General features: G+C 38.0%; 1 protein-coding gene across 4 annotated transcripts; it reads left to right on the top strand.

Moving 5' to 3' along the window:
• The first annotated feature begins 133 nt into the window (after positions 1–133).
• Positions 134–25,188, top strand: tiprl (TIP41, TOR signaling pathway regulator-like (S. cerevisiae)). Of its 4 annotated transcripts, XM_026370150.1 has the most exons (12): positions 213–246; positions 1,107–1,162; positions 1,714–1,841; positions 3,365–3,544; positions 5,763–5,862; positions 7,073–7,204; positions 7,382–7,477; positions 7,570–7,632; positions 16,328–16,420; positions 16,763–16,939; positions 23,386–23,460; positions 24,173–25,188. In XM_026370150.1, exons 1-12 carry the CDS (start codon positions 213–215, stop codon positions 24,233–24,235), a joined length of 1,197 nt encoding a protein of 398 aa, XP_026225935.1. In that variant the 3' UTR covers positions 24,236–25,188. The 4 variants fall into 4 exon arrangements, with proteins under 4 accessions (XP_026225933.1, XP_026225934.1, XP_026225932.1 ...); XM_026370147.1 differs by lacking the exons at positions 16,328–16,420; positions 16,763–16,939; positions 23,386–23,460; positions 24,173–25,188 and adding an exon at positions 9,647–10,224 and having other exon boundaries at positions 211–246; XM_026370148.1 differs by lacking the exons at positions 1,107–1,162; positions 16,328–16,420; positions 16,763–16,939; positions 23,386–23,460; positions 24,173–25,188 and adding an exon at positions 9,647–10,224 and having other exon boundaries at positions 134–246.

Genomic DNA, 25,188 nt, shown 5'->3' with positions numbered 1-25,188 from the left:
ACAGTGCATGCTGATTTCTTTTAAAAATATTTTTAATGGATTTGAGGATACTAATTGCCCAGTGAGCTCAGTAGCAAGCCGTGGTGGATAGACGCCAATGCAAACGTGCAGAAACTGGCGTTACGTTAATCAATGGCTGACGGAACTATAGCGCGAACACAGTTTAATAACCGGGCGCTTTTTCGTTGTTGCACTCAAATATCCTCCATGATATGGATGTATGTAACACTTGTCAACAACACTCAGGTAAACCGATTATTTACGTTAACCTGTGTTTTAACACAATTTTACTGACTCTTTGTGGTCATGGGGGACTGTAGTTTATGTTCGGTATCACCTAGACGTCTTCAGGAAATATGGTGAAGCAGAAGCAGATAAAAATCGTCTAACTAACGTTACATGTAAAGGACACGGGAAAGCGAAGTGTAACCTTACTGTCTGCTACTGTATGTTACTGTTCTGTTGACAGATAATATATAGGCAACAAATGGCAACAAATGCATGTCCAGTAGTTTCCGGTACGTTCTGGTTCGTTGTTTCTAGTGTATTGGTAACAATGTACAGCAATGCACATGTGTAGTTATTACGTTTAAATATGTGTATTTGACAAATATGGTTTAGGAGAATAACAACAGCCAAAGTATTCCTTTGAATGTTTGAATACTGTATGTGCGACTTAGCGAAGCTAATTAAAGCCTTTTCTTGTTACTCTGTAGAGGCTGCAAAAACAAATCTGCAAATAAATCCCTCAACCGACTGGACTAAGTAACAATGTAAATAAAGAAATAACGTTACATACAACAAAACAACTTTTGGTAGTATAGCTATAAGTATAGCTTGTATGTGAGTTGAGTAAGGAGTTGGAGGGGATGTTAAAATGCTAGTGAAATGCTATCTGAACAGCTGGATAATTAAAAAACATTTTGTACTGCCAATAATTTGTTACTCTTTGCGTTCTGGCCCACCCCAGACCCCCAGGGTAGGCCTAGAACTGCAGAAATTCAATTTACAGGCACTGTGTTTTAACAACCTTATGTAAATAAGTAATGTTACCATGCTGTAACTGATAAACTAGATTCAGCAGCCAAGCCCATTTTCTGTTTCAGCATGTGTGTATAAATTGAGCTCCATACCCTCACCGAGGACTACACAAAACCATGAGGTGACTTACTACTTTGCTACACAAATTGACCCATTAGATGTCAGTAGAGTAAAATAATATTTTACAGGAGGCTTCAAACCTCTACTTGTTTACACCCAACAGTTACATAAGGCTTCACCCCACCACCTGAAACCATGCAAGAAATAAGCAATGGTTTAACACCCATAATAAACTGTTCACATATAGTTAAGCAACAGTTCTACACTCACCTTTTCAACAGTGTCTCACATGTTCCCTGAATTGTTCCACATTGTCGCACTATTTTTAATTGATTTTTAATTGATTTTTATGGACAACATGGCATTGCTCCAGTTGATCATTTTGTGCTTTGTGGTCGACTGGGCTTTCCATATCTATAGCCCACTGAGCTCAACTACATGTCGTGGTGGACAGATGCTAACATGAATGTGCAGAAATTTGTGTAATGGTAATCGGTGAGATTGGTGGACAACCTGCTCTAAACTCCTGACCCACAGGCTGGCTTTCAATACCCGTGATGGAGTTCTTTACACATCATCCAAATGCCTTAATCAGTTTGGTCTTTCTTGTAGTTAATGTTGGCGTCTCTGTCCAGAATGATGTTACATGGATTCAAGAGCAGTGTGCAGGACTTTACCTTTGGACCATGGAAAGTGACTGCTGCCAAAAACCACATAATGAAATCCAAAGACATTGAACGGTGAGATGTTTCTATTATTTTTAGCATACAGTACTTGTAAATATTTCATACCTACTTTTATTATATGCACTCAGTTATCTGGAATTTGAGTCATAGCAACTGGGTTTCATTTGTGTTAGGTCGAAACACTTCACTGCTCATCCAAGTAGCTTGTTCAGTCTTCAGACTACCATGACTCAACTTCCAGATACCTTCACCTGGATGACTGAGAAACTTCACTGACATACACTCAGTTGTTTAATGTTCTGTCAGAGCGCTATTACACTGCTTCTCATTGACGCACAAGCGCACACACAGATAAATGGTCATACACACCAATGGCAGTGCTGCCAGACAGCTAACCTGGGGGCAACTTAGGGTTCAGTGTCTTCGCCACTTTAACATGTGACAGGAGGAGCTGGGAATCAACCCATCGATCCTATGATTGTAAAAAGACATCTCTATCTCCAGAGCCACAGCTGCCTCCTAAACATACAACGTATATGCTGGATAGGTTGTCAGTTAATCACCTTCTGGCATAAAGAGACATACAGCCATTTACACTCAGTCACCAATAAATTTAACCACATCGAGGAAGCCAAAGTTCCTGAAGAAAACCCACACAGACATAGTAAGAACATGCAAACTTTGGGTTGTGAGGCAAAAATGCTAACCACTACCATTCTGCGTTATCAAAAGATAAAACGGAAAATATTGTATATGTTGCATTATTGAAACCAAGTAGAAATGCTGATTTTAGTCATGCACACCTTTTCCACCTATATAAGTTGTGCAAAATGACAGGACATTAGATTTTAATATAATTGTATTTATTTTCATTTACCTTTAGAAGACGCTTTTATTCCAAGCGACTTACAAGCGAGGTACAAGGCAAAGGCAGGGTAGACGTAGTAGTAGGTTCTGCCTAAGGACCCCTACTGGAGGTAGGCCACAGTAGGGATTTCAACCCCAGTATCCCACATTGAGGGCGGTAATCTTACCACTGCCCTATCCAGCCTGTGTGTACATAGTCAGCTCCATCACTCACCAAAGCCTTTACAAAACCCTGAGATTACTTACTTCTTTTATATTTCATTATCAGAAATGCTAATACTGTACAGTATCATTGTTTGAGACCTCTTTGCAAACTCAAGTCTTCAGAATCCTAATCTTAGAAATATAATGGCCAGTGTACATAGGATCAGCTTCATTAAAAGTGTGAAATACAACACACTCCCATTAAGCTACTCTGTTTGACGAGGTCTGTGTCGAAAGTATCTCATGCATAGCTCTTTTCCCTACTCTGCTCTCTTTGCACTAGTTCTATTTGTGCCAGAACTTCTCATGTCTCTGGTGCATTGAATTTGTTATACTCTAGTCTGAAAACACACAAACCTACTTTTTATGTTGTCGTAACTGTTTTGTTAAAAATTACCGGTAATAAATTATGTTGATATACATTTAATAGAATGTATACAAAAGTGAACTAAAGTGGCAGCATCATCTTTTCAAAGTTAACAGTAGCCAGCTGCTTGTCTTTCCAGGTTAGCAGAGGAGATGAATATGCCCTCCCTTCCAGAGATGCTGTTTGGGGACAATGTACTGCGAATCCAACACACAGATGGCTACGGGATCGAATTCAACGCCATTGATGCCCTAAAGCAAGTCAGCAGCATGGAGGACACTGTCAAGGTGGCCTGTGCTCAAGAATGGCAAGAGAGCAGGCAAGAAGATAATTTTGATACAGTACAGTTGATACAGTATGCAGAGCCTGGTGTTGGTGGTGGGGCAGTGATCACTGTGAGCTGATTTTGTGTCCCTACGTTTTATTTTGATGGCCCCCTTTTTTCCTCATCACTATGCTCTATTATTTCTCTGTCCTCTGTAAGCTCAGCTTTCCACTAGTTAACAACTTTAAGAAAATGTGACTGATCTTATTCAAGGCCAAGCTCTGAAATAGGCATCAGTCTGGTCTCCTTCTCCTTCAGTAGTCATCATGACATCAGTCTGGTCTCCTTCTCCTTCAGTAGTCATCATCACATTCTTTGTAGAATCTGCCTCACACTTTCTTTTTACTGCTGCTCTGTGGGTTGGTATGGTTGCTGTGTGGTGAGTGGCAACTTAAAGTTCTGTACGTTTACTAAGATCAGCTGAAAAAAAAAAGCACAGCACTGTAGGCTGTAAGATAGCACACTTTCCGACAGAAACAACTTCAACCTTGACCACATATGTGCCTTGCATGACCTCGGCCTCAGCACTTTCAAGTAAAAAAATGGCTGTAACATGGGTTCACCTGTGACCCCAATTGTGGCCAGTCTGTACATGGTAGCGGTAGAGAGTAGCACCCCTGGCACTTTAAGTGATAACACCCAGCCACTGGTTCAGGTATGTAGAGAAATATGCTTGGCTGTCCTGCATATTGAGGCCCCCTCAAAATTGAAGTTTACCGAAAACCCACACATTCTGATCAGTATTTATTCTTTGACTTACCACACTCTGGAGCACACACTGAGAGTGATCAGAACCCTACACCATCGGGCAGAGAGCATCCCTACTAGGACAAAGGGAAAGGAGAAAGGAAAAACCCACATCAAGGAGGCATCCTAACTGGGCTTTTGGTAAATCCAGAAAAAGATCTAATAGGAGCGCTTCCACAACAAACAGGAAAGAAAACAACAGATGTAACAGCATTGTCATTCGTTATGTTGGGGAGTGTAGGAAAAACTCTTCAAGAAGCATCTTTAAGAAACACAGCATCCCTGTGCATTTCCAACCAAGCAACACAGTGAGACCGAAATTGGTCGACCCCAAAGATAAAAACACTCAGACACAAACAAAGCAATGTAGCATATGCAATTCAACTTCACTTCAGTGCAGTTTAGAATGTACAGATTTGAACATAAGAGAGACCAAACAACAGCCTAACAAATGCATAAAACAACACAAAGGAGCCAGCTTCTCTGGACAGGACTCAGCAGTCCATCTGCATCTGAAAGCGACTACCCTGGCGGGTTCACACTGTTTCTGAAGTGGTTACAGGCAAGTAACCATCTTACAGTCAGCTCTCCCGAATGCAGAATGTAACTCAGGTGCCTATTTAAGAGCTTTCTCGAGAAAGCTGATTTCTTCAGAGTCATGTAAACTGGAAATATGGCTACCGTAAACGGGGGAGGGGATTAGAAAAAACAAAATTTCCAATCAGCTTTCTGCAAACGTGCATGTGTATAACAAAGGCTGCAGACACTCATGACTCTAAGTGACTCTAAGGTGGTGGTGTAAAATAAAAATAAATCCATCAAAAAGTTCCAACTAGACTTCTAAAATATTCATTCATTCATTCATACCCTCAGGTATGAATGAGGACTTCTCAATTTAAATGACATTTTATACAATGGCATTTCTAACTCATTATATGTATTTTTTGTTTTAGTATTTTGTGCATATGTTTAGTTTTAAATATTGAGTGACTCAGACATGTTTCATTAAGATGTTTTTGGTTTGTCATTGTCATCCTTTTATTACATCTCTATTGTAATTCCATGATTACTAAGTCCATATAGTTGTTAAAATTTTATTTAAAGTAGCAATGTTACATAATGTTAAATACTGTTAAAAGTATGTGCAAGCTTTTATTCTGATGGACGGGTCACCAGACAAAAGTTCACTATGGCGTTGTGGGACAGAGCTAATGTGGATGCAAAGGAGAGACAGACACTTCTAAATTAACGTTATTCTGCACATGGTTCAAGAGGCACACATGGTAATTGTGCTTTATCTATGTTAATGTGTGATGCTACCCGTGGTTTAAGTGGACAATATGTTTAGCTGTTGTCCTTATTACCTTGCATTTGCGTTGTACTAGTGTATTTGGGCTTGTTTCATTGATGGACACTAGCTTGAAATGTCTCTCTCCGTCATTGACTGACTCCCCTGTCCTTCCAGAATGGATTCTGAACACCCTAAAGAGGTGGTGAAACCATACGACTGGACATATACCACAGACTACAGAGGTACTCTGATGGGAGAAGGTATGCAGATAAAGGTGGGTTATTTTCTGAAAAACACACTATCACACTGTCTCCTTTGTTATGTACAGTATTTCCTCAAATGTCTACAAATTACAGGAGGAATTAGAGGAATTTTTTATTGTCTTTGAATAGCTCGACTTCCACTTACAGAAACTCATAAGGCCTATAATGTAATAACTTATGCACATAATATAATTAAAATGGTGAGCACATATTGCAACAACATGTGAGAACAAATACAAATGTGTTTTTAAGTTATATTAGTTAAGAGGTATGTTGAGTTCTTCTTAAATGAGACTATTTCCATCCCAACCATCAGGCTGGTATGATTCCCAATTGTGCACCAGTTACAGCACCAGTAAGTTAAAAGCATTAGATTTTAATAGCTTTTAATTGTGCCCAATGTGAAAATTGGATGGGATCAGAATTTACCAAAAAATAACATTTTATTTTCTGCATTTGACTGTTTATTAGCTACAGTTAAAGTCTTTGCTACTCATGTGTTTAGCTCATATTTTGCACCTGAGCTTTAGATGTGTCTAAAAACTTTTATTTTTAAGTAATTGGTTTACTCTAAAAGGTTCAGAAATATTTTTCTGTTTAAGTTTATTTGTTTGGTACTTAAGAGTTGCTGTTACAACACAGTGTCATCACGAGTGTGTTTTACAGTCTTTTGTTTTGTAAATGGTAACTACAGAAGAGCTGTGGAAGGGGAAAGGTGACTTTAAGCACCAGCAATTTTTCCCACCAATGCAGCCTTTTTGCATTTGAGAATGATAACAACTTTTTTTGAAATTCAGAGAATTGATGACCATTTCTGTCTAACAACTAAGCTGTTTTAATATGTTAATTTTGTGAGATAACATAAAACAAGATTTTATTAATGTGTCAGTCAGTGCATAAATATTAATGTGGTAAGCACTTAAAGCACTTGGCCCTTAAAGCTCTTTTACACTGCTTCTCAATCACCCATTCACACACTCGCACACCAATGGCAGAGCTACCATGCAGCTCACCTGACTCACCAGGGTTGACAATCAACAATTTCACAATTTATGTTGTTTGCATTTGAATGTCCCTAACCTTGATAAGACCGTGCACGATTAAAATGTGATCCATGGAGGTTGTGATGATGGAATTGGTCATAAAAAACACAGTGTTATTATATTGTTTCCTCAGAGTTCCTACAGACTTGCTTGATTTTTACCTGTTGTTTATCGGAAGGTGATTGAGACTGCAGAACGTATCAACATGGAGAAGCTGAAGGCTCGGGAACAGATCATGTTCTTTGATGAGGTGCTGTTGTTTGAGGATGAGCTGCATGACCATGGAGTCTCAATGATCAGTGTCAAAATTGTGAGTGTTGGTTTTATTTCAAACAGCTTATACAAATGATTCAAATCCATGATTCCAACACTTGCTTTCAGAATCTATGGCTTGTGATTTAACTTTGCATTCTAACAGTTTAAATGAAAAATGCTTCGTTAAAGTGACTCACAGCATAAAAAGTTGTGTGTCATGTTCATGTTACAGAGGGTGATGCCCACTAGTTTCTTCTTGTTGTTGCGCTTCTTTTTACGAGTGGACGGGGTACTGATTAGGATAAATGACACACGACTCTATCATGAGGCAAGTTGGTTACTTCCAGGTCATGATTCACATGACGCACTATGGTAAAGGCACTAATAAGTAAGAAATGGTGATGCTGTTTTTGATTCCAGGGTGGAAAAAATTATATGCTACGTGAGTTCAGCACAAGGGAAAGCAAAATATCCGAGCTCAAGGTGAGTTATGCACACTGTTTTAATGCAGGGATCTGTGAACTGTTCTGCTCATTGTTCTCTCCAAAAGTGTTTTAAATTAAATATATAACCATGTAATTAAATAATTTGTAATTGGTTTTTAATTTGATTATTATTAATTTATATTTCTTTCTTTGTTTGATTTTTATTGTCCTTTGGACATGGTAACATAATTGAATGGGCATCAGAGTAAATATTCATCAATTGTGTATATCAACAATGCTGTCCTCAATGCACAGCTTTTCATGTTGCCCTCTCATCTAAGCTTAACTCCAGCTCCTGACATCTACATGGCACCGTACAGGTTTACAGCCATGTCTATTTCAGCATTGCAGCGTTGGTGCTGTCACAGTTTTCTCTTGGAACATCATGGCTTATTAAATTATTGAGGTTTTTCACACAACATCATCCTGTAATATGAAACCCCTTTGTCTGCCAAATTGTTCAACAATACAACCTGTGGTCCTGACATTCTGCTCTTCTGCTGAAGAACAGATCTTAGGTACTGAGTGTGACTGTGATATATTAGAAGAAATATATGAACAAAGACGTTTTGTGTACTAGCTGCTAATGACTGGTCAAGTGTCTAATCCTCATCTTCATCTCAAGCTCAGTAGTAGGCCAGCATGATGACTAATGTTGTGTTCTAGATACACTGGCAACAATATGCACTTAAAACCCTCCTCCCCCCCCCTAGTTAGCTACTATAATAGAGATTCCTGTAGCATTTAGTGGGCCCCAGTTGTTGTTTGTGTTAACATGATTCAATATTAATATAAATTATGCGGGTCTTGGAGATTACCAACTGAGGTATTTGAATTCCTGACTCTCCACTTATATGAAGAAACATATAGGGAAAAAAATACAATGAGCATACTGTGATGGCTTAAGTATTAATGCGGCTGGATGTAATGAATTCTCCTTACAGAATATATTATTAGCAGATACTTGCTGTGGCAGGGAAAAAGCTGTTTTCCCAAACCTTTCTGTGTGTAATGATAATATCTGCCCTGCCTCTGTCTGAGGTTCAGAGTTTGTGTCTGAGTGTGGGCTGAGTAAGTCTCTGATTATGTTCTCTGCTTTTGTACAAGAGCAGAGAACATGTCTAATTTGTGTCTATAGCCTGTGTGGTGTTACCATACCAGACAATGATACCTGTAGCTTTCTATAAGTCCTCTGTAAGCCTGGGTGTCTACTATTATTCACATTATTATTTACACAAATGCTTGATTGCAGTTATTGCTACCAAGGATGGCCTTGCGTATTTTCGCAGGACAATGCTATACCGCATACTGCACATACTCTATGACAACAGCATGGCTTAGTAGTAAAAAAAGAGAAAGGTCAAAATGTGGAACTGTCCAGCTGGCAGTCCAGACCTTTCCCCAATTGAAAATATTTGTAGCATCGTAACATGTATAACACGACAAAGATCCAGGACTGTTAAGCAGTTAGGATCTTCAATTAGGCAAGAATATTGCATTCCCAAAACTCCAGCAACTGGTCTGGTTCCCAGACATTTACAGACTGTTGTTAAAAGAAGGTGATGCTTACAATTAGTTTACACATTTGCTATGTTTTCTGTGTTCTGTTGTTTTTCAGATTTGCAAATGATCACATTCTGTTTTTCATGTAGATTTTACACAACATCCTTCCTAACTTCTTTGTAATTAGGGTTGTAAAAATATGTTATCTTTGTAAATGCTATTATTTTTAATTTTTTCAATCCTACATGTACAGGTCAGGTTGGTTAGGTAAGTATTGGGAAAATTCTTTACACTGATGAAGGCTTTTATACCAAAAAGTATGTATTTTTTGCTCTGTATCCATGAAAACTTTTAAAATAAAAAAAATAATTTTTAGACATCTTTCTGAGTACTGGAACTTTAGTTTAATTTTAATAAATTTGTTAACTGTTAAAGTCCCAACTCTCCCATTATTTTATATATTTATTGTTTGTCGTCCTTTTTAATACAGATGTTACTCTCTTTTTTAGCATGTTCCTGCTGCACTCCATACTGATCCTAATGAGATCGCCCAGCACTTAACCCTGAAGCGGATAGAGTGTGAGAAGCTGGAGCTTCCAGTGATGTACCCTCAGACAGCTGTTAATGAGGTCCTTCAGTGATTGATGTGTTGCAAAACAGTACCAGTAGTCTTGAACCATGTTGTTAATCCTACAGTAACATCTCCCCTGTTGATATCTTTACAGTGGTAGGTTTTTATATGTGGCCATTATAATTTTGTGTTTGTAAAACAAGCTTCACTTTTCATATTTTAGTAGGTTCAGTACATGTTCATGTACTGTAATATTGGAATCTCACACCAGAGTCAACACGTAGGTTTAGCTTCTGGCTTTGTTTATGTTTGAACACATTTTGTGTTATAAGACATTTAAAATACTGTGATGTTTGTTGAGATGAAATGTGCCCATGCTTGTAAAAATGCACTGTATTTTCTGAAGCCTGCAGTGGAATCTGGAAGGTGAAAAGCTTATTTTCCAACCGCACAATGTGTGTGTGTGTGTGAATGCTTTAAATAAATGGCCATATAAATTAGCTAGTCTAAATATAACTAGCGTACTTTGCTGGATTCTTGCAGGATTGGTTTGCATATACTGTGCACAACACTATAAAAAGATGGAAACAGTCCAACATTGAACCCAAATCCCCAAATCAGCAACAATGAAAGCATGCGTGCGTGAGTGTGTGCAGAGGGGATTGGTATCAGTAGTGTAAATCTTTAGTGTTAATAAAATTATAAACTAATTAGAGCCAATTTGTGCTGTTCTTTGAAGAGAGTAGTTAACAGGAATTATTAGAATTGAGTAGCCTTCCTTCCTAAGGACAACAATAGACTGACAGGTCTCTTATGAAAGTTATTTATTTCTGGCTATTGGAACCTATTGTTACCTATTGGGGCTTGTAAACAAAAACTGCTGTTGTTCAGATACTTAACTAACCGTTAGTGCAACTGTTCTCAGCTGTGCAACATAGTTGCAAATAATCAATTAGCCTTATAAAATGATTAACTTGAATTAGCACCCATGCCAGGAAATTGATGCAGATGACTGACAATTGCCAAAAATAGGCCTCTATGCAAAAATGTAGTACTACTAAAGAAATGGGCGAAGATAGATGACCACAAGCAGGCCACCGATGTGAATGTCTCTGACCAAACAACAGACTTCATGAAGATGGCCTGGGTGCCCAACATCCTCTAGTGGGACCTGTGGTCACTGCCTGGCACCATGGAGGTTTATTGGCATTTGCTATAGAACTGGAGCCCTGTGCAGGTCTGGAGAAGCAGTGCAGAACGCTGGTTAAAACATTATACTAAAGGGGAAACAGATGTCAGAGTGGGAGAAGAGAAGACATTCTTGCAGGAAAAGGTGATTTTGTACCCTGTGTGATTTGTAATGTCTTGTAGTTAATACTCAGTTTAACTACTGTATATTGATTTGTCTGTGGCAAATCTTTGCTACCACAGTTAATTTATTTAGATATAATAATTTAGCATTTTTTTGTTAAATAACTTTTAACTTATATTGACTTTGTTGCCACAGTGTCTACAATACATAATTTTTTTTCCCTCTGCCTATTCCACAAGGAAGACAAAAGGAGCTTGATAAGGCCTGGTGGACTTGGGGATTATGGATTCTCAGCCACTCAATGGTGGAAGACAAAGGATGTTCGTTAACAAGCTGGACCCCAACTATGTACTTCCTTCCTGGCATGCTTTGAAGGATATGGTTATCACAACAAACCAAAGACAAAACTGATGGCTGGAGTACAGAAAGCCGACTCTGAATCAGACTTGATTACCATAGAGCAGGAGTGGCCAACCCTGGTCCTCAAGAGCCACAGCCCTGCGTGTTTTCCAACTATCTCTGCATTTCCGTGTAATCAGCAGAGGGTAAGGCAGAGATAGTTGGAAAACACGCAGGGCTGTGGCTTGAGGACTAGGGTTGGCCACCCTTGCCATAGAGGCATATCTAGCTGGCATATCTTAAGACCTTCTAAATTATATACAGAATTATATTATAAACCCAACAACAAGCAAGCACTAGGCAACAGTGGAAAGGACAAACTCCCTTAAATGGAAGAAACCTGCAGCAGAACCAGCTCAGGGTGGGCGGCCATCTACTTTGACCGGTTGGGGTGAGTGGAAAGAGTTGAGAGAAAATAACAGTAGGAAACAAAAAACAACAGGTAGGCCAAACACTGGGGAGGTTGGTATGACCAGTAAATGTACTCTGGAAATATACAGCTTTAAGACTGATATACTTGCAGAAAAGTACAGAGATATGTAGACAGAGAGGAGAAAGCACAACTACGGCTCTGCCTCCCATTCTACATCTGGAAACTCTAAGAACCACAAGTAGACCTGCACTCTGCTGGGAAAATATGGAACTATGAGTTCTTTATAATATTATAAAACTTTATATACATATAAAAGCTTATTAAAAGCTTTATATGTGAGCAGTGTGTTTTAAATTCTATTCTGGAATTTATAGGGAGAGAGAAGTAGGAGAAACATGATCTCTCTTGCTAATTTTATTAAGAACTCTGGCTTCAGCATTCTTGAGTAATTGGAGACTTTTAAAGCAATTATTATATTAATAGTGAATTACAATAGTCCAGTCTAGAAGTTACAAATGCATGGAATACTTGTTCAGCATCACATTAAGACAGGATACTCCTGAAGTTTAGCAATATTCCTCAGGTAGAAGAGGCAGTTCTACATATTGGTTTTTATATCTGATGTAAAGGAGATATCCTGGACAAAGATAACTCCAAGATCCCTCATAGTATAACTTAAGACTAACTATGTCACCTAAGGTAACAATATGATTAGACATCATGTCTCTGAGATGTTTAGGACCAAACAAAATAACCTCTGTCTTGTCTGAATTCTTGTAGTAATGTGTTTTTTAAAATAATCTATACAGTGACAGTATACAAATCACTAGCTTCACTGCGCAGGGTGAAGTGAGTTGCTACATTGTGAATTCTGAGAATTTACTCCATTGGGTAAATGAGTAAAATAATTTTGTAAGCATAATATATATTCCAACATTAATAATCCCTCTTTGAAGAGTGTAAAATGCCCCACACCCAAGGCAGACATTGTTACAGCAAATGGTCAAGATGACAAGAACTATCTTTACCATAATATTTCAAAATAATCTAAATACTTAACCAAATACACATCTTTATTTGTGTATTGATTCTTATTGTTAGCAAATCATACTATATTCAACAACCATCATTCTTAAATATTGTTATTATTAATATTCAATACAGCTTAAAGCTGTTTTTGGGTCAGGGTCAACTGTTAGTATATTGTATTTCTTTTTTATTGTGTCGGATTTCAATGTCAGAGAAAGTGGCACCATCCTAATTTCACTGAGCTATGCAATAGCCTGTATGATTTCCTTTTTCATCTCTGTAGCAAGAGCCATCTACAAACAATGTTAGGTCTGCAGGTATTTGTTGGTTATGCAAGTCATCTATTGCTTTTACAAATGTATGCTTCCCCCTCCATTTACTGCTCTCTGATGGTGTAAGATTCTGTTTCCACCTGTATTTCTTTTTAGTCCTTCAATGCTATTAGGCCAGTGCGTGTATTACTTGTGTATCATCAGTAATTCACACCTATCCGTACTGCACTTGAAATTACCTAATTTTTCTTTTACTCCTTACAACTGGCGTATGGTGTCATTGGCTGAATGGCTTCTCTCCTATCAGTTATGTTCAGTTTTTTCTACTCGCTACAGCTGGCTTCAGGTGTCCTTGACTGAACAGGTGCCAGGTACAGGTTGATGCTTTGTAAATTGATCGCCTTTTTTGATCCAGCAAAACCCACCCATTCGTGCCTTTATCTTCTCGATTTATCAGAAGCTGTTTAGGGTTAGCAGTTTCGGGATAGCCAGCTGTTAATCGACAAGCCAATTATTTTTACTGGGCACCTACCAAATATTATCAATAAAAAAAATACTTGTTGTTTGTTGTTTGGCTTGTTTGTCTGCATATTCTTATATCAACATATCCTACATCCTATGCTTATACATATGTTCTGCCCCAAGGCTACCTACCAAGGCTAATGTCTGCAACTCAAATTGTAGGGAACATGACGAGAAAAAGCGGCAGCTAGCGGGATCACAAGCGCAGCATTCAGGCTGACTAAAAGATTCAAGGGAGGGAGCTGAGGAAGCAGCGGTCGGTGAAGCTGGGGGGTGGTGCCGGTGGCTAAATCACAGTGTTGGAAATGTTTGATAAACCTATCAGTAGACATGGCTAGGATGATCCAGGTTAGTATAAACGTTGGGTGGCGCGGTGGGTAGATACAAGAGAAAACAGCAAAGTAGTTCAGTAGACTATATATAAAGTATATACAGTTATGAGTACATAACATAATTGATTTGACAGGTTCCTGTAGCGACACCTAGCGACCACGAGTCGTTAAAGCAGCTTTAAGAAGCTTTACTAGCAACCAAATTCAAGGCAACAAGAAAACGACATATTACCGCTTTTGTGTGGTAGCAGTAATAAAAAATGCAGGGCTAAAACTAATTACAAACAGATAAAACAGTTGTTGCTGAACCGATGATAAACATCTCTGAGCCACGTGTATTTTTGAAGGATTAAAAAACGGTTAAACGCACACGCACTGTACACGAACCTCAGATAGTGATATTGTCACTTTTTTATACTGAAATATTTATCAGCGTGTGTGTATCTACGTGTATCTAAGACTCCAATGACCTGTGTTCCCGCCCCGACCTCCACCCTGCAGTGACGGGTTTGACGTGCTTTAATAGACAGGCAGTAAAACGGTGCAACCACAGGGCAGAGTGCAGGCTCTTGTCCCACACTGTTACCCAATCGGTTTCCTTACTTCCTGACAGCTGGCCAATCACGAAGTCCGCATCAAGCCGAGAAGTATTCAACATGGAGACAACAGTCGATAAGCTGGAGGCTATGGTAAGCATTATGTACAATATTCTATTTTCAGTAATATTCATACTCTTAAATACTCATACTCTAAAACTCTAATGATATCTGAATGATTCTAGAGACAGCAGGTCTTTAGTCGATGCCTTTTTGGTACGAGAGAACCCTCACATAAGTATGGCCTGGTTTCCTCTGTGTAGCAATATTAAGCAACAATTCAAACTCCTTTGCGCCATTCAACAGGCCTGGGTGCGTACCGCCAGTATATGGTTTGAAAGCAGGACAAAAGCGCTGAGGTTTCAGCCAGTGCAGACATGGTCCCATCGTCGCTGTTAGCAATAACAAGGATGCAGTGTACATACATTAACTGGCTGCAGGCACTGCTGTCAGGGTGGTTAAAGAATATTTCGTTTTTAGTTGCAGCTTAACAATAATGTTAATTCTCCTCTGTATTTATCAGATTAAGTATTAAGTATAATGTATCAAGCAGACACAATTCAGACTGAGTATGAATATAGAGGAACTAGTTATTGCTATGTACATTTCCCAAACCTTTGCATAGAGCTGTAGAGTGTATGTGTAAGTTTTTTTCCAATAGACAAAAGGAGATTTTTGTAATTTACTAGGCCTTGAGAAAGTTCAGCCTACCTAAGCTAGTTTATTATCTGCCCAGTGCACCTTTTATATTGTACTACTGGTGACCCTACTTAAAAACCAGTGCAATGTTAAGAGGGTTTTGGCCAGAAATGGTTCCAAGAAAAGTAAAAGTTATTAAACTCTTTGTTTCAGCTGATGGCAGGTGCTCTGACTTCATTGCACTACTGTATCAGACAGCTAGCAGTGCAATAGTATTGTCAAAGCATCTGAAAACAGCAGAGACCAGCTGATCACTGACTACTGTTACATCTCCAGACTGTATCAGAAAATTATAGCTGGGCCATGATTTGGTCTGATGGGCTGGTGAAAGGCCATTGTGCAATTGCTTATTGCAAAATCTGAAAATAAACAGAGTATAATTTGAGTAATGAAAAACAGATACATAGATCAGTATGTCAATGTGTTGGCTACTAACACACAGTACTCTGGCTGAGTATGCTAAAGTCCACATAGCAACATGATCAGGATGATTTCCTTTAAAAACTGCTTTTAAACAATAACTGATAAGTAATCACTGCACACAAAATGACAGCAAACCTGACTTTGATGCTTAATAGCACATCTCAGTCATTATGAAATACATAGTGATACCAGTTTCACACACATTTCTGCAGCAGTTATGTATGTTATATATGTTATCTTTGCCTGAATTAAAACTGGGTTTCATTAGGGTGATCTTATTTTAGTGCGACCGTCAGAATGATCTAATATTCATATACTTCACTTCAACTATAATCTAAAAAGGTCTGCTTGAATATTGGAAGGTATATTTCTTTATTTACAAAAAGCATACACTCTTGAGTTGATCAGTGGATTTCAGGCCCTTTTGGACAGTATGTCTGGAGGTGCATTCGGGTGCTAAGCATGTGAGAAAGTATGGCCCCATTGACAAAAAGTAGCTGGTCATTCCTGCTCGGTAAGTCTTTCGAACAAACCAGCCTTTGTCTATAGCACTAAAAACTGTAAAAAGTTGTATAATATAAACTATATCTACTTAGGAGCTCAAGGAAGCAGCATAAACTTCCCAGTGTACTGTCAAGGTGTAACATTGAGTGTCTTTGCAGTTCCTCAAATCAGAGGCTGATCTGGAATACATTGAGAAGCGGCTAAAGCTGGACTTCATCAACAACACAACAGAGAATGGATGTCCTGCTGAGGTGATAACTATAAGTACCACAGCTCTTTCTTTGAATATTGTCACACAGATAAAGACAGGTTCAATTCACCACCATCTCCTGTCTACAGGACATCAGAACCTATTAGCTATCTAGCAGTATTTGAATTTTAAATTCCTGTTTGGAGGTTCTGCCAATGGTTTGCAACTTGTCTCTAAAAATTTTACTTTAAATTCTGAATGCTGCAATTTTCTCTTGCCTTATATGGGCAACATGGAAAGGGCTATTATACAATACACGATAGCTAAACAGGTAAAATGTAATGAAGGCTGCATACTTGAGCATTAAGTGTGTACAGGCTGAACATTGACACTGTGCCAACAGGAGAATCCGGCGATAATGCTGGAGAACCTGAGAGCCATTAAGGCCAAACATGCAGCATTGTGCTGTCAGGTGAAGGAGATCACAGCTACACAGAAGGAGTCCATTGACTGCATCAGAAACAGCCTCAGCAGTGTTATGAAACTGATGCAACATTTCCAGCAGACTACTGATGTGGAGGTACCTACACCAACATATATATTTTTTACCACACTTATTGTATCATTAAACAATGTGAGACAATATAACTACTTCTTACTGTGCCTTAAGAATGGTCTAGCAAGTTTTACTTACAGTGGCACATTGACTTTCACTTAGTGAACACTTTGATAACATTAGATTTATATCTGCACCGTTTTTCTATGTGAGGTCATATAACCTTTCTACTATCTAAAGTTACCTTGATGATGGCACATAATAAATAGTGGTGGAATGGTTGATTTTGTTTTAGCACAAAGTTTTACTGTTCCCAACCATGAATTCACAAAATTCATGATTTGGTTCAAAAGTAAAATAAAACAACATGGCACCAGTGTATGTGGCCTGCTTCTTTCTTTTTAAGTCAACAAGCAACTGTCATCAAAGCTATGCTTGTAAACAGGTTATACTGACAGCACCGTATTCCAGGTTTGAGATTAACCTATTTGAGCTGGGCTTCGTTTTTCCAGTGTTGTGCTTTGTTATATATAGACCTCCTAACCTAACGATTTTAACGTCCATGTGCTGCCTGGAGAAGACGTTGGCCAAAAACTTTGTGTCTGACACCACACAAAAATGTAGATACACTCTTGTCCTAGCACACAGTTTTACTGTTCTTAACCTCGAAGGTTGTGATGCACTGTTTTTAAACCATATGCCTGTTGTATTGGATATGCCTCTCCTTTGTCATGTGGTTAAAATAGGCACTCCTGGGCAGTACCATCGGGTTATTAATTCCTCCGCTGCTTCTCAGTTCTCCAACGCTCGCACTCATAATTTAGTAATTAGCCCAATTGATTTCTCATGCTTTGATTCAGATGTTGAGGTATTATCCTCTCGCTTTAATACAGCCTGTCAAACTGCATTGGGCACTGTGTGTTCACTGAAAACTAGGCATTCTAAACCTCAACATGAGCCCTTGTTAAATGATGCTTTGGGCGCTGCCAGACACAATTGCAGGAGAGCTAAGCATAAATGGAAGAAAGACAAGCTAAAGGTATCTTTCCAGATGTTAAGGCACGGCTGGCGTTGTTAGCAGAGAAGTGTAGAAACTGCTAAAACCAAGTAGTTCACAACCAACCTGTCTGGAGAACTGAAATTTTCTTTTACAAGGTTTTATGCACTAGAGCCCCTCATTAGTTCTTCTTATAATCGTCCAGCTGCTGTCACATGCTCTGCTTTTTTTAACCAGTTTGAGCTTCTCTTTTTGTAGGAAATAATTAGCCATATGAAGCCTGCTGGACTTTCCAATGACCCTATCCCACCTCGTCTTTTTAAAGACATAATTTTCAACCCTGTGCTCAAAATTAACAATGCAAGCGTAGCAAGTGGGATTGTACCTGCAAGCTTTAAGCATGCAGTGGTTACACCACTAAATAAGAAGCCTGGCTCAGACAATCTCTAAACACTCTTTTTCTTTCTATAGTTTTGGAAAAAACATGTTTACTCCGAGTTAAAATCTTTCTTAGAGGAGGACAATATTCTTGAAATGTTTGAGTCTGGGTTTAGAAATCAACATATTACTGAATCAGCACTGTTAATAGTTTTTATCTACAGATTCTGGTCACTGAGTTGTTCTGGTACTGTTGGACATGGAACAGCTGCCTTCGATACAGTAAACCATCCAATCCTATTCAAGGTGTTGCCTTAGATTGGTTTAGGTCCTAGAATTTTCTGTGTCCGTGTTGGAACTGCATGCTCCTCCTTTTCACTTTCTCATCTGGAGTGCCTTAAGGGTCCATTCTTGGGCTCGTTCTTACTCTTGTTCTACTTACTCTCTCTTGGATCAATTCTCTAAAAACATGGCATCTCATTTCACTTTTATGCAGATAGACAGACCAATTTATGTTCCACTAAGAAAGGAGAACTCCTACGCAATAAAACAGCTTCTACAGTGTGTTGAAGAAATTAAGGCATTGATGTCAACTGATTTTTTACATTTTAACCATAAAAAAGACTGAGGTCATGTTGTTTGTGTACAGCACTTTGGCAACTGTATTGGTTTTTAAAGTGCTTTATAAAAAAGATTGGATTCGATAGTTAGTTGGTTCATGGTTTTCTGTTTGGTTCAATACGTTTTTTATAAATCAGGGAGGAGGGTACTGAAGAGTAGGCGTTCTGCAATTAGTGCAAGAAGAAAATGCACCTTTGCTATTTTTATATAAAATGGCCAGGTTATATACACATCTACAGAAGGTGCAGCATTAACCAACTGTAGACATTCTCAAAATAACACTACTCTCATTCTGTTTACATGTTCTTCTGCAACAAGGTGAGTGTATTCACATTCATGGATGCAAGGCAAGATCTACTTGACAATTCTTTGATAATTTCTTGATGTCTGTTCATAATGTTTGGCTGAAGCACTAGTCATACAGTATATTGACAGTCTGCATCCTTCAAAACACCCCAGGCACATTTTTCACTCTGACAATTAATCGTATAAATATATACCTGAACAATTTTGTTTATTAGATGTATTAAGCTTAATAATTAATTTAGCTTAATATAACTAAAAAAAACTATATCAGGTTAATTATATGTGAAACTGTACTATTAAAAAATGCAAAAGCCACATATTGAGTTTAACTATCTATAATTTTTACATTTTAAACCTTGGATAAAACACATTTTTTCCAGTTTTTAAACACTAAAAGGTCTTTAAATATCCACAATATAAATAAATAGAGTTATACACCGGCAATAAGATATTAAGCAGCAGAATTTGTTAAAATATCAAAACTATAAATTATAATTAAACAACAAATGTTACTGTTTGATACAGAGGCAGAAGAAAAGGAAAACTATTGGTGTTGTTTATACAAACATTTCTTATTCACTATCAACTTCGAATTGTAATGCTAAAATGTCAGCATGTCCACATGCTCGTACTAAAGGCTGGCTCTTTTTTTGCAGGCTATGTTCTAATTTGCTCAAGTGAACGAAATTCCATTCTGCTGAACCTTGGTTCCAGAGCAGTGTACATAATAATAAATTATCTACTGTCTTATCTGTTCAAATAGTTGCTTCCATTTGTTTCGAAGCTGCTCAACTGTGGCTTGGAAGAACATCACTGAATCTGAATCAAAGGCAGCACCTTGAGTGAACTTCAATAACCTTTACACAAGAGGCAATGAGGACATATACTTGCCCGCTCATAAAAACAGTTGCACATTCAAAAGGCTGAAGAGCAGTAGAAAGCTCTTCAAGCAGGCTCCACTGGTCTGGTTTTAAATCAAGATAGCATTTGCATCGGTGAATGATGGACAGTCGGATAGAGCAGCAGTTAATATAATTCAATTTGATTCAGTTCAATTTTATTTGTATAGCGCCAAATCACACCAAACATCTCAAGGCACTTTACAGTGTTTCAAGTTCAAGACTTTACAAAATATTACTGCATACATAATTATATAGAAAACCCAACAACCCCACTTGTGCAAGCACAAGTGCAGAGAGGGAGACAGAGAGGAGGAAACACAAGTATGGAAGAGAGAAAACACAAAGATAATGACATTTAGTGGTAGTATTTAAATGGATAGAAGAGAGGAGACAAGAGGAGGTGGATCAGTAGAGGTCCCCCAGCAGGCTTATCTATATCAGTATAACTAAGATTGTCCATAGTCCCCTGAGCCATCACTAACTATAAGCTCTATTAAAAAAGCAAAGTTTAGTCTTAAATGTAGAGAGGGCATCTGCCTCCCGAACCTGAACTGGGAGCTTGTTCCATAGTAGAGGAGCTTGATAGTTAAAGGCTCTGCTATGATGATTGGAAATCTTTATACAGGTTATTCTAGAACAGGTGGTCACATATGCTTTGAAACTACTGATTGAAGGATTTTAGAGATAAAAGTCAGATTGGAAATTGGTCTGTAATTGGCTAAAACCCCTGAGAGGTTTGACTTTAGCAACCTTAAAAGCCTGTGGTAGCTAGCTTGATAGTAAGGATAGCTTGATCTTATCTAATATGGACGTGCTGATTAAAAGTAAAACATCTTTGAGCAGTCTAGTCGAGATGGGTTCTAAGAGACATGTTGATGGTTTATATTAATTAATTATTGAGCTACAGGGAAGAAGCAGTCTAGTACAAGTACAACTACGAGTGAGATCTGGCAAATGAATTGAGTTGTTGTACATGTTGTACATGCAGATTTCTGAATTGTATCATGGAGCTAGCTTCCCCTAAATGACCTATTTTCTACTACAGAGGGGCAACAGTATCGAGGATTGTTTGGAGTGAGGCTCCCGTATTATTAAGAAGATAAGGTGACTGCCCTCCTCTATGTTGGTACATGTACTGTAGTGGAATAGATGAAGAAAAGTTTAGTACAGTACATTCAAACGGTCAGATAGAAGAGGGTTTTAGTGAAAAACTGTTAAATTATCAATTTCAACACTGTATGTCAAAACAAGATTTAAGGGTGTGAGTGGGTTAAAACAGTGAGTGGGTTTATTGACATTTTGAGTGGAACCACTTGAGTCTCATAGTGAATTAAATGCAGTGCTGAGGCAGGTTTTATCAACATCTACATAAATGTTAGTCACTTACTGTAATGACTTTATCTGCACTAAAAACTAAATTCAGAAGGAACGTTTAATGATTCAAAATAACTCATTCAGAATTACATATTCTTCCTGCGGCAGCTGGGTTTCAATAACCCAAAATAAATCTATTTGATCGTCACTTAACAGATAATAAACAGGCATTTAGGCGATAGAGATCAGTCCACATTTCATTGTCTTTTTTTTTTTGTTCTGTAATAATCCTCTAATCCTCTACTCTAATAATTTTGCAGCAGCCACAATGTTTGCATCATTGCCATATGATGGCAGTAATCTTCTCAAAAGAGTTTTTAAATTTCACTGCTACTTCTTCCAACCACTCTGCAATGTTGGTTAAAGTATGTCTTTGAGTGGCATGGTGGTAAGGAAGACAGACATCATCTTGCAGTCATTCACAATGTAATTACATTTAATGCCAAGGTATGCTTTGTTGGCAATACTTCTTCCATCAAGAACCCACTTCACAAAATTGTTGGGAAGTACCAGGAGGCATTTGACAAAGTGAAGTCTGCTATAAACACCACCAAGCAAAATGGCTTTAACTGCAGATATATGGACAAGTTGGGTTGAGTATGCTTATAATTTTTTTGAATCCTTCATCTTCTACCATTGACATTGGCTGCATGTCAGTAACCAGGATGGCAGGCAATTCAAACAATTTGTGTAAATCAATATTTGTGTTGTTTTAATGACAACTGCAGATGGCAACTTGACAACCATGCTTAAAACATTGTGACATTGTTTTGACAATTGTTACAAAAATCAAACAAATATTTTGTTCAGTTGAAGATTCGCTAAAAACCACAACAGTTACAAAAAATGTTTATATTTTACTGCTACCATTATTGGCTGCTTTTAGATTTAGTATTTGACTTTGCAACATTTTAATTTTAGCTATTCTATGGTAACATCATTCATCACTATGTTGTGAGCAAGGTGATTGCGCAACCAGTAGATGCTCATCAGTGTTTTTTTCTTTTCATGTGCTTGTGCATCACTGTGGTTCTTCCATGCCACACGGGCTCGTTTAATATAAAATTCTTCTAAGCCTTGGATGACTTTGGACGCACACTTTGTTCTGCAGGTGGATCTGTATTCTCCACCATTCCGCAAGCAGCTGTGTATCGTGCCATCACACTCCCCTGTAATATAAGCAGTACAACTAATCAATTAGTTGTTAAAGCACTACTTTTGCTATAAACACCCCTAATGATTGAGTTATGGATTTGGCCCAGTCTGAATCTGCATGGACCGGCTGTTTTAAATACTGCAGGGAGAAGGAATTGCTGCCACCTACTCGTGTCTTTCCTCTTCGTGCCTTCAGTGAACTCACTGGGTCATATTTTTGTAAATGTTCTAGATGCACAAAATGGAAAGGAAAAGGGATTTGGAGATGCAAAATTGGTCTGACAAGTAAGAAGAAGGGGATATGTTTTTTAAATGTAATTAGTGATACACCTGTTGACACATACAGGCCCACAAAGAATACTTTTCTTACTGTTTATCATCAAAAATCCTTCCCAGCTGCCTCTTGTTGGGCTTGTTTGATAAAAGACATTTGCAAGTACCATTCCCAAACAAAGTGGAAATGGTAACAGATTCAGGTTTCACCCAGGATTGTTGATAATGAATAGTAGAAAACAATCCTTAACTGGCTTTTGCATACTTATATCTTTAACATTTGAGCTGTGTTAATTAACACGTGCAATTCATTGTCTGCTTCAAATCACAGTTTGCACAGTTTGTTGTAACTGTGGTTAAACTTGACCTGCGTGCCACATATTGGGCATTTCATTATACATATGTACATTAAGCTTGTTTGGTTACAATCTAATTATGACTTTGTCCTTAATACCATGCTATAGGTTCATCCACTTACTAAGTCAGAGCAGGATTTGGCAGAGCTCCTGGGCTCAGCCATCTCTCATACTACAACAGAGGTAAGATGCAGACAGCTCCCACACCGAAGAACAGAATAGGCCGTTATTTATAGTATAATTGTCCAGACACTGGCCTAAAACTACAATAAACATAACTGAAGCCAGGTTTGCACACAGACTGTCATCTGTTCTGCAGCAGGTCCTAAACTGCTGATACTACGCTGCAGGAGAGCGGCGTCAAATCCAGTCATTATGGAATAGGTGTTATCATTGTTGGATATGAGCTGCTTCCATACTTGCATATAAGTTTCACTGAATAAACATAAGATGACATATGATGATTTTAGATTGTTTAGAACTAAATAAACATTTCTAGGTTTGACATTCTGTGTTACTTTAAGGTTCTTGACAATGAAACTCACATTTCATATTTATAGACAATAACCTTAGAAGGCTTCTCATTTGAAACATACAGTATGTGCAGCAAGCGTTAAAGCTTAACACTGAAAAAAAGGAAAGTATTTATATGCTTTTTTAGAAAAAAATATTGTGTGCATTTCTTAAAGAACCTACGACTAAACAAAACATGCAGATAAATATAAAAAAGTACTCAAAGTCAGTAAAATGTTGGTGTGAATCAGCACTGTCCCACAAAATCATCACACATCCATCATTGAGCCCCCAGCCTTCTGTGATATATTTGCAGTTTGGGTCACAGCATTGATGTTAGTGAGTGTGCTATTGTACTTTACTTGGTAAATCTTTCTTTCAGGTGCCTCCAGCTGTCGGAGCCTCTGTAAAGCAGCCACCAACAGAATCTCCTAGTCTAATCTAGATATGGACATCTCAGTAGGCTGCTGTCTGTTGATTCAAGCACTTAAACCCAGACTGAAATTGACTGAAACAACTGCTGAATGAATTGGCGTGAAACCTTACAAACATCAATGTTCGCCTCAGGATGAACTGTAATAATACTGATGATCCACTTCTCACCTATTGATATCGACATCTTAAATTGTTATACCTGCTTTACATCAGAATCTTTTTTTGACCATGTTAACAAATTAACTTGATTAAAAACCTATTGTGCCTGCCTTCATATCTGTTATCAACAGTCATCTTTTTCCATGCTATTTAGTCTTATTATCCCATTCCTGTAGAGGATGGGCACTCATAAATACTGTGTACATAAGTACCGGCAACTTGTATTTCATGTTACTGCTCATTCTTTTAACTTTGCACTATACAGCTTCATTGGTTTAATCAGTATCTTACAGCTAATGGGTTAACAATTAGCTAAAAAGAAATGTTATTTTGGTAGCCATTTACTAAAATGAACTGAAACAGTTAATTTTAAGTATTAGGCGAAAAGAATGAGCTTTATCTGTAGACTAAAGAATTGTGTGTATTGTGTGCAGATTAAAAAGAATCTGGTTCCCATATTATTCTAGTGATTACAAAGGCTTCTAAAACCCAGTCTCACTGAAGAGACTGGCAGCAGTGTAGAAATATCTCATTTAAATGTTTTTTTTAGAGAGCCTCGCCCTCCTAATTAATCAAAAGACACTTTTTTTGTGCTTGACTTGAGTCTTGTTGCTTTGTAGCATTCTTATTATAGTTACACAGAAAATAATGTCTGAATGTCTGGGCAGAGCATAGCAAGGCCAGCAAAGAGAGGAATAGACAAAAGCAGTTTTATGTATACTGCTAATACTGAGCAAAGGGTCTGAATACTTATGACCACCATGTGATATTTCAGTTTTTCTTTTTTAATAAATAAGCAAAAAT

This window comes from Anabas testudineus, chromosome 14, assembly GCF_900324465.2.
Source record: "Anabas testudineus chromosome 14, fAnaTes1.2, whole genome shotgun sequence".
Lineage (NCBI taxonomy): Eukaryota > Metazoa > Chordata > Actinopteri > Anabantiformes > Anabantidae > Anabas > Anabas testudineus.
This window is presented reverse-complemented; position numbering and strand designations above follow the sequence as displayed.

What these genes read in the sequence shown, in the direction of transcription:
- tiprl (XM_026370150.1), top strand. Translation starts at nt 213, where the DNA reads ATGGATGTATGTAACACTTGTCAACAACACTCAG. An exon ending in CACTTGTCAACAACACTCAG is followed by an intron (nt 247 to 1,106) that starts GTAAACCGATTA and finishes TTTCTGTTTCAG; the next exon opens with CATGTGTGTATAAATTGAGC. An exon ending in GGACTACACAAAACCATGAG is followed by an intron (nt 1,163 to 1,713) that starts GTGACTTACTAC and finishes TCTTTCTTGTAG; the next exon opens with TTAATGTTGGCGTCTCTGTC.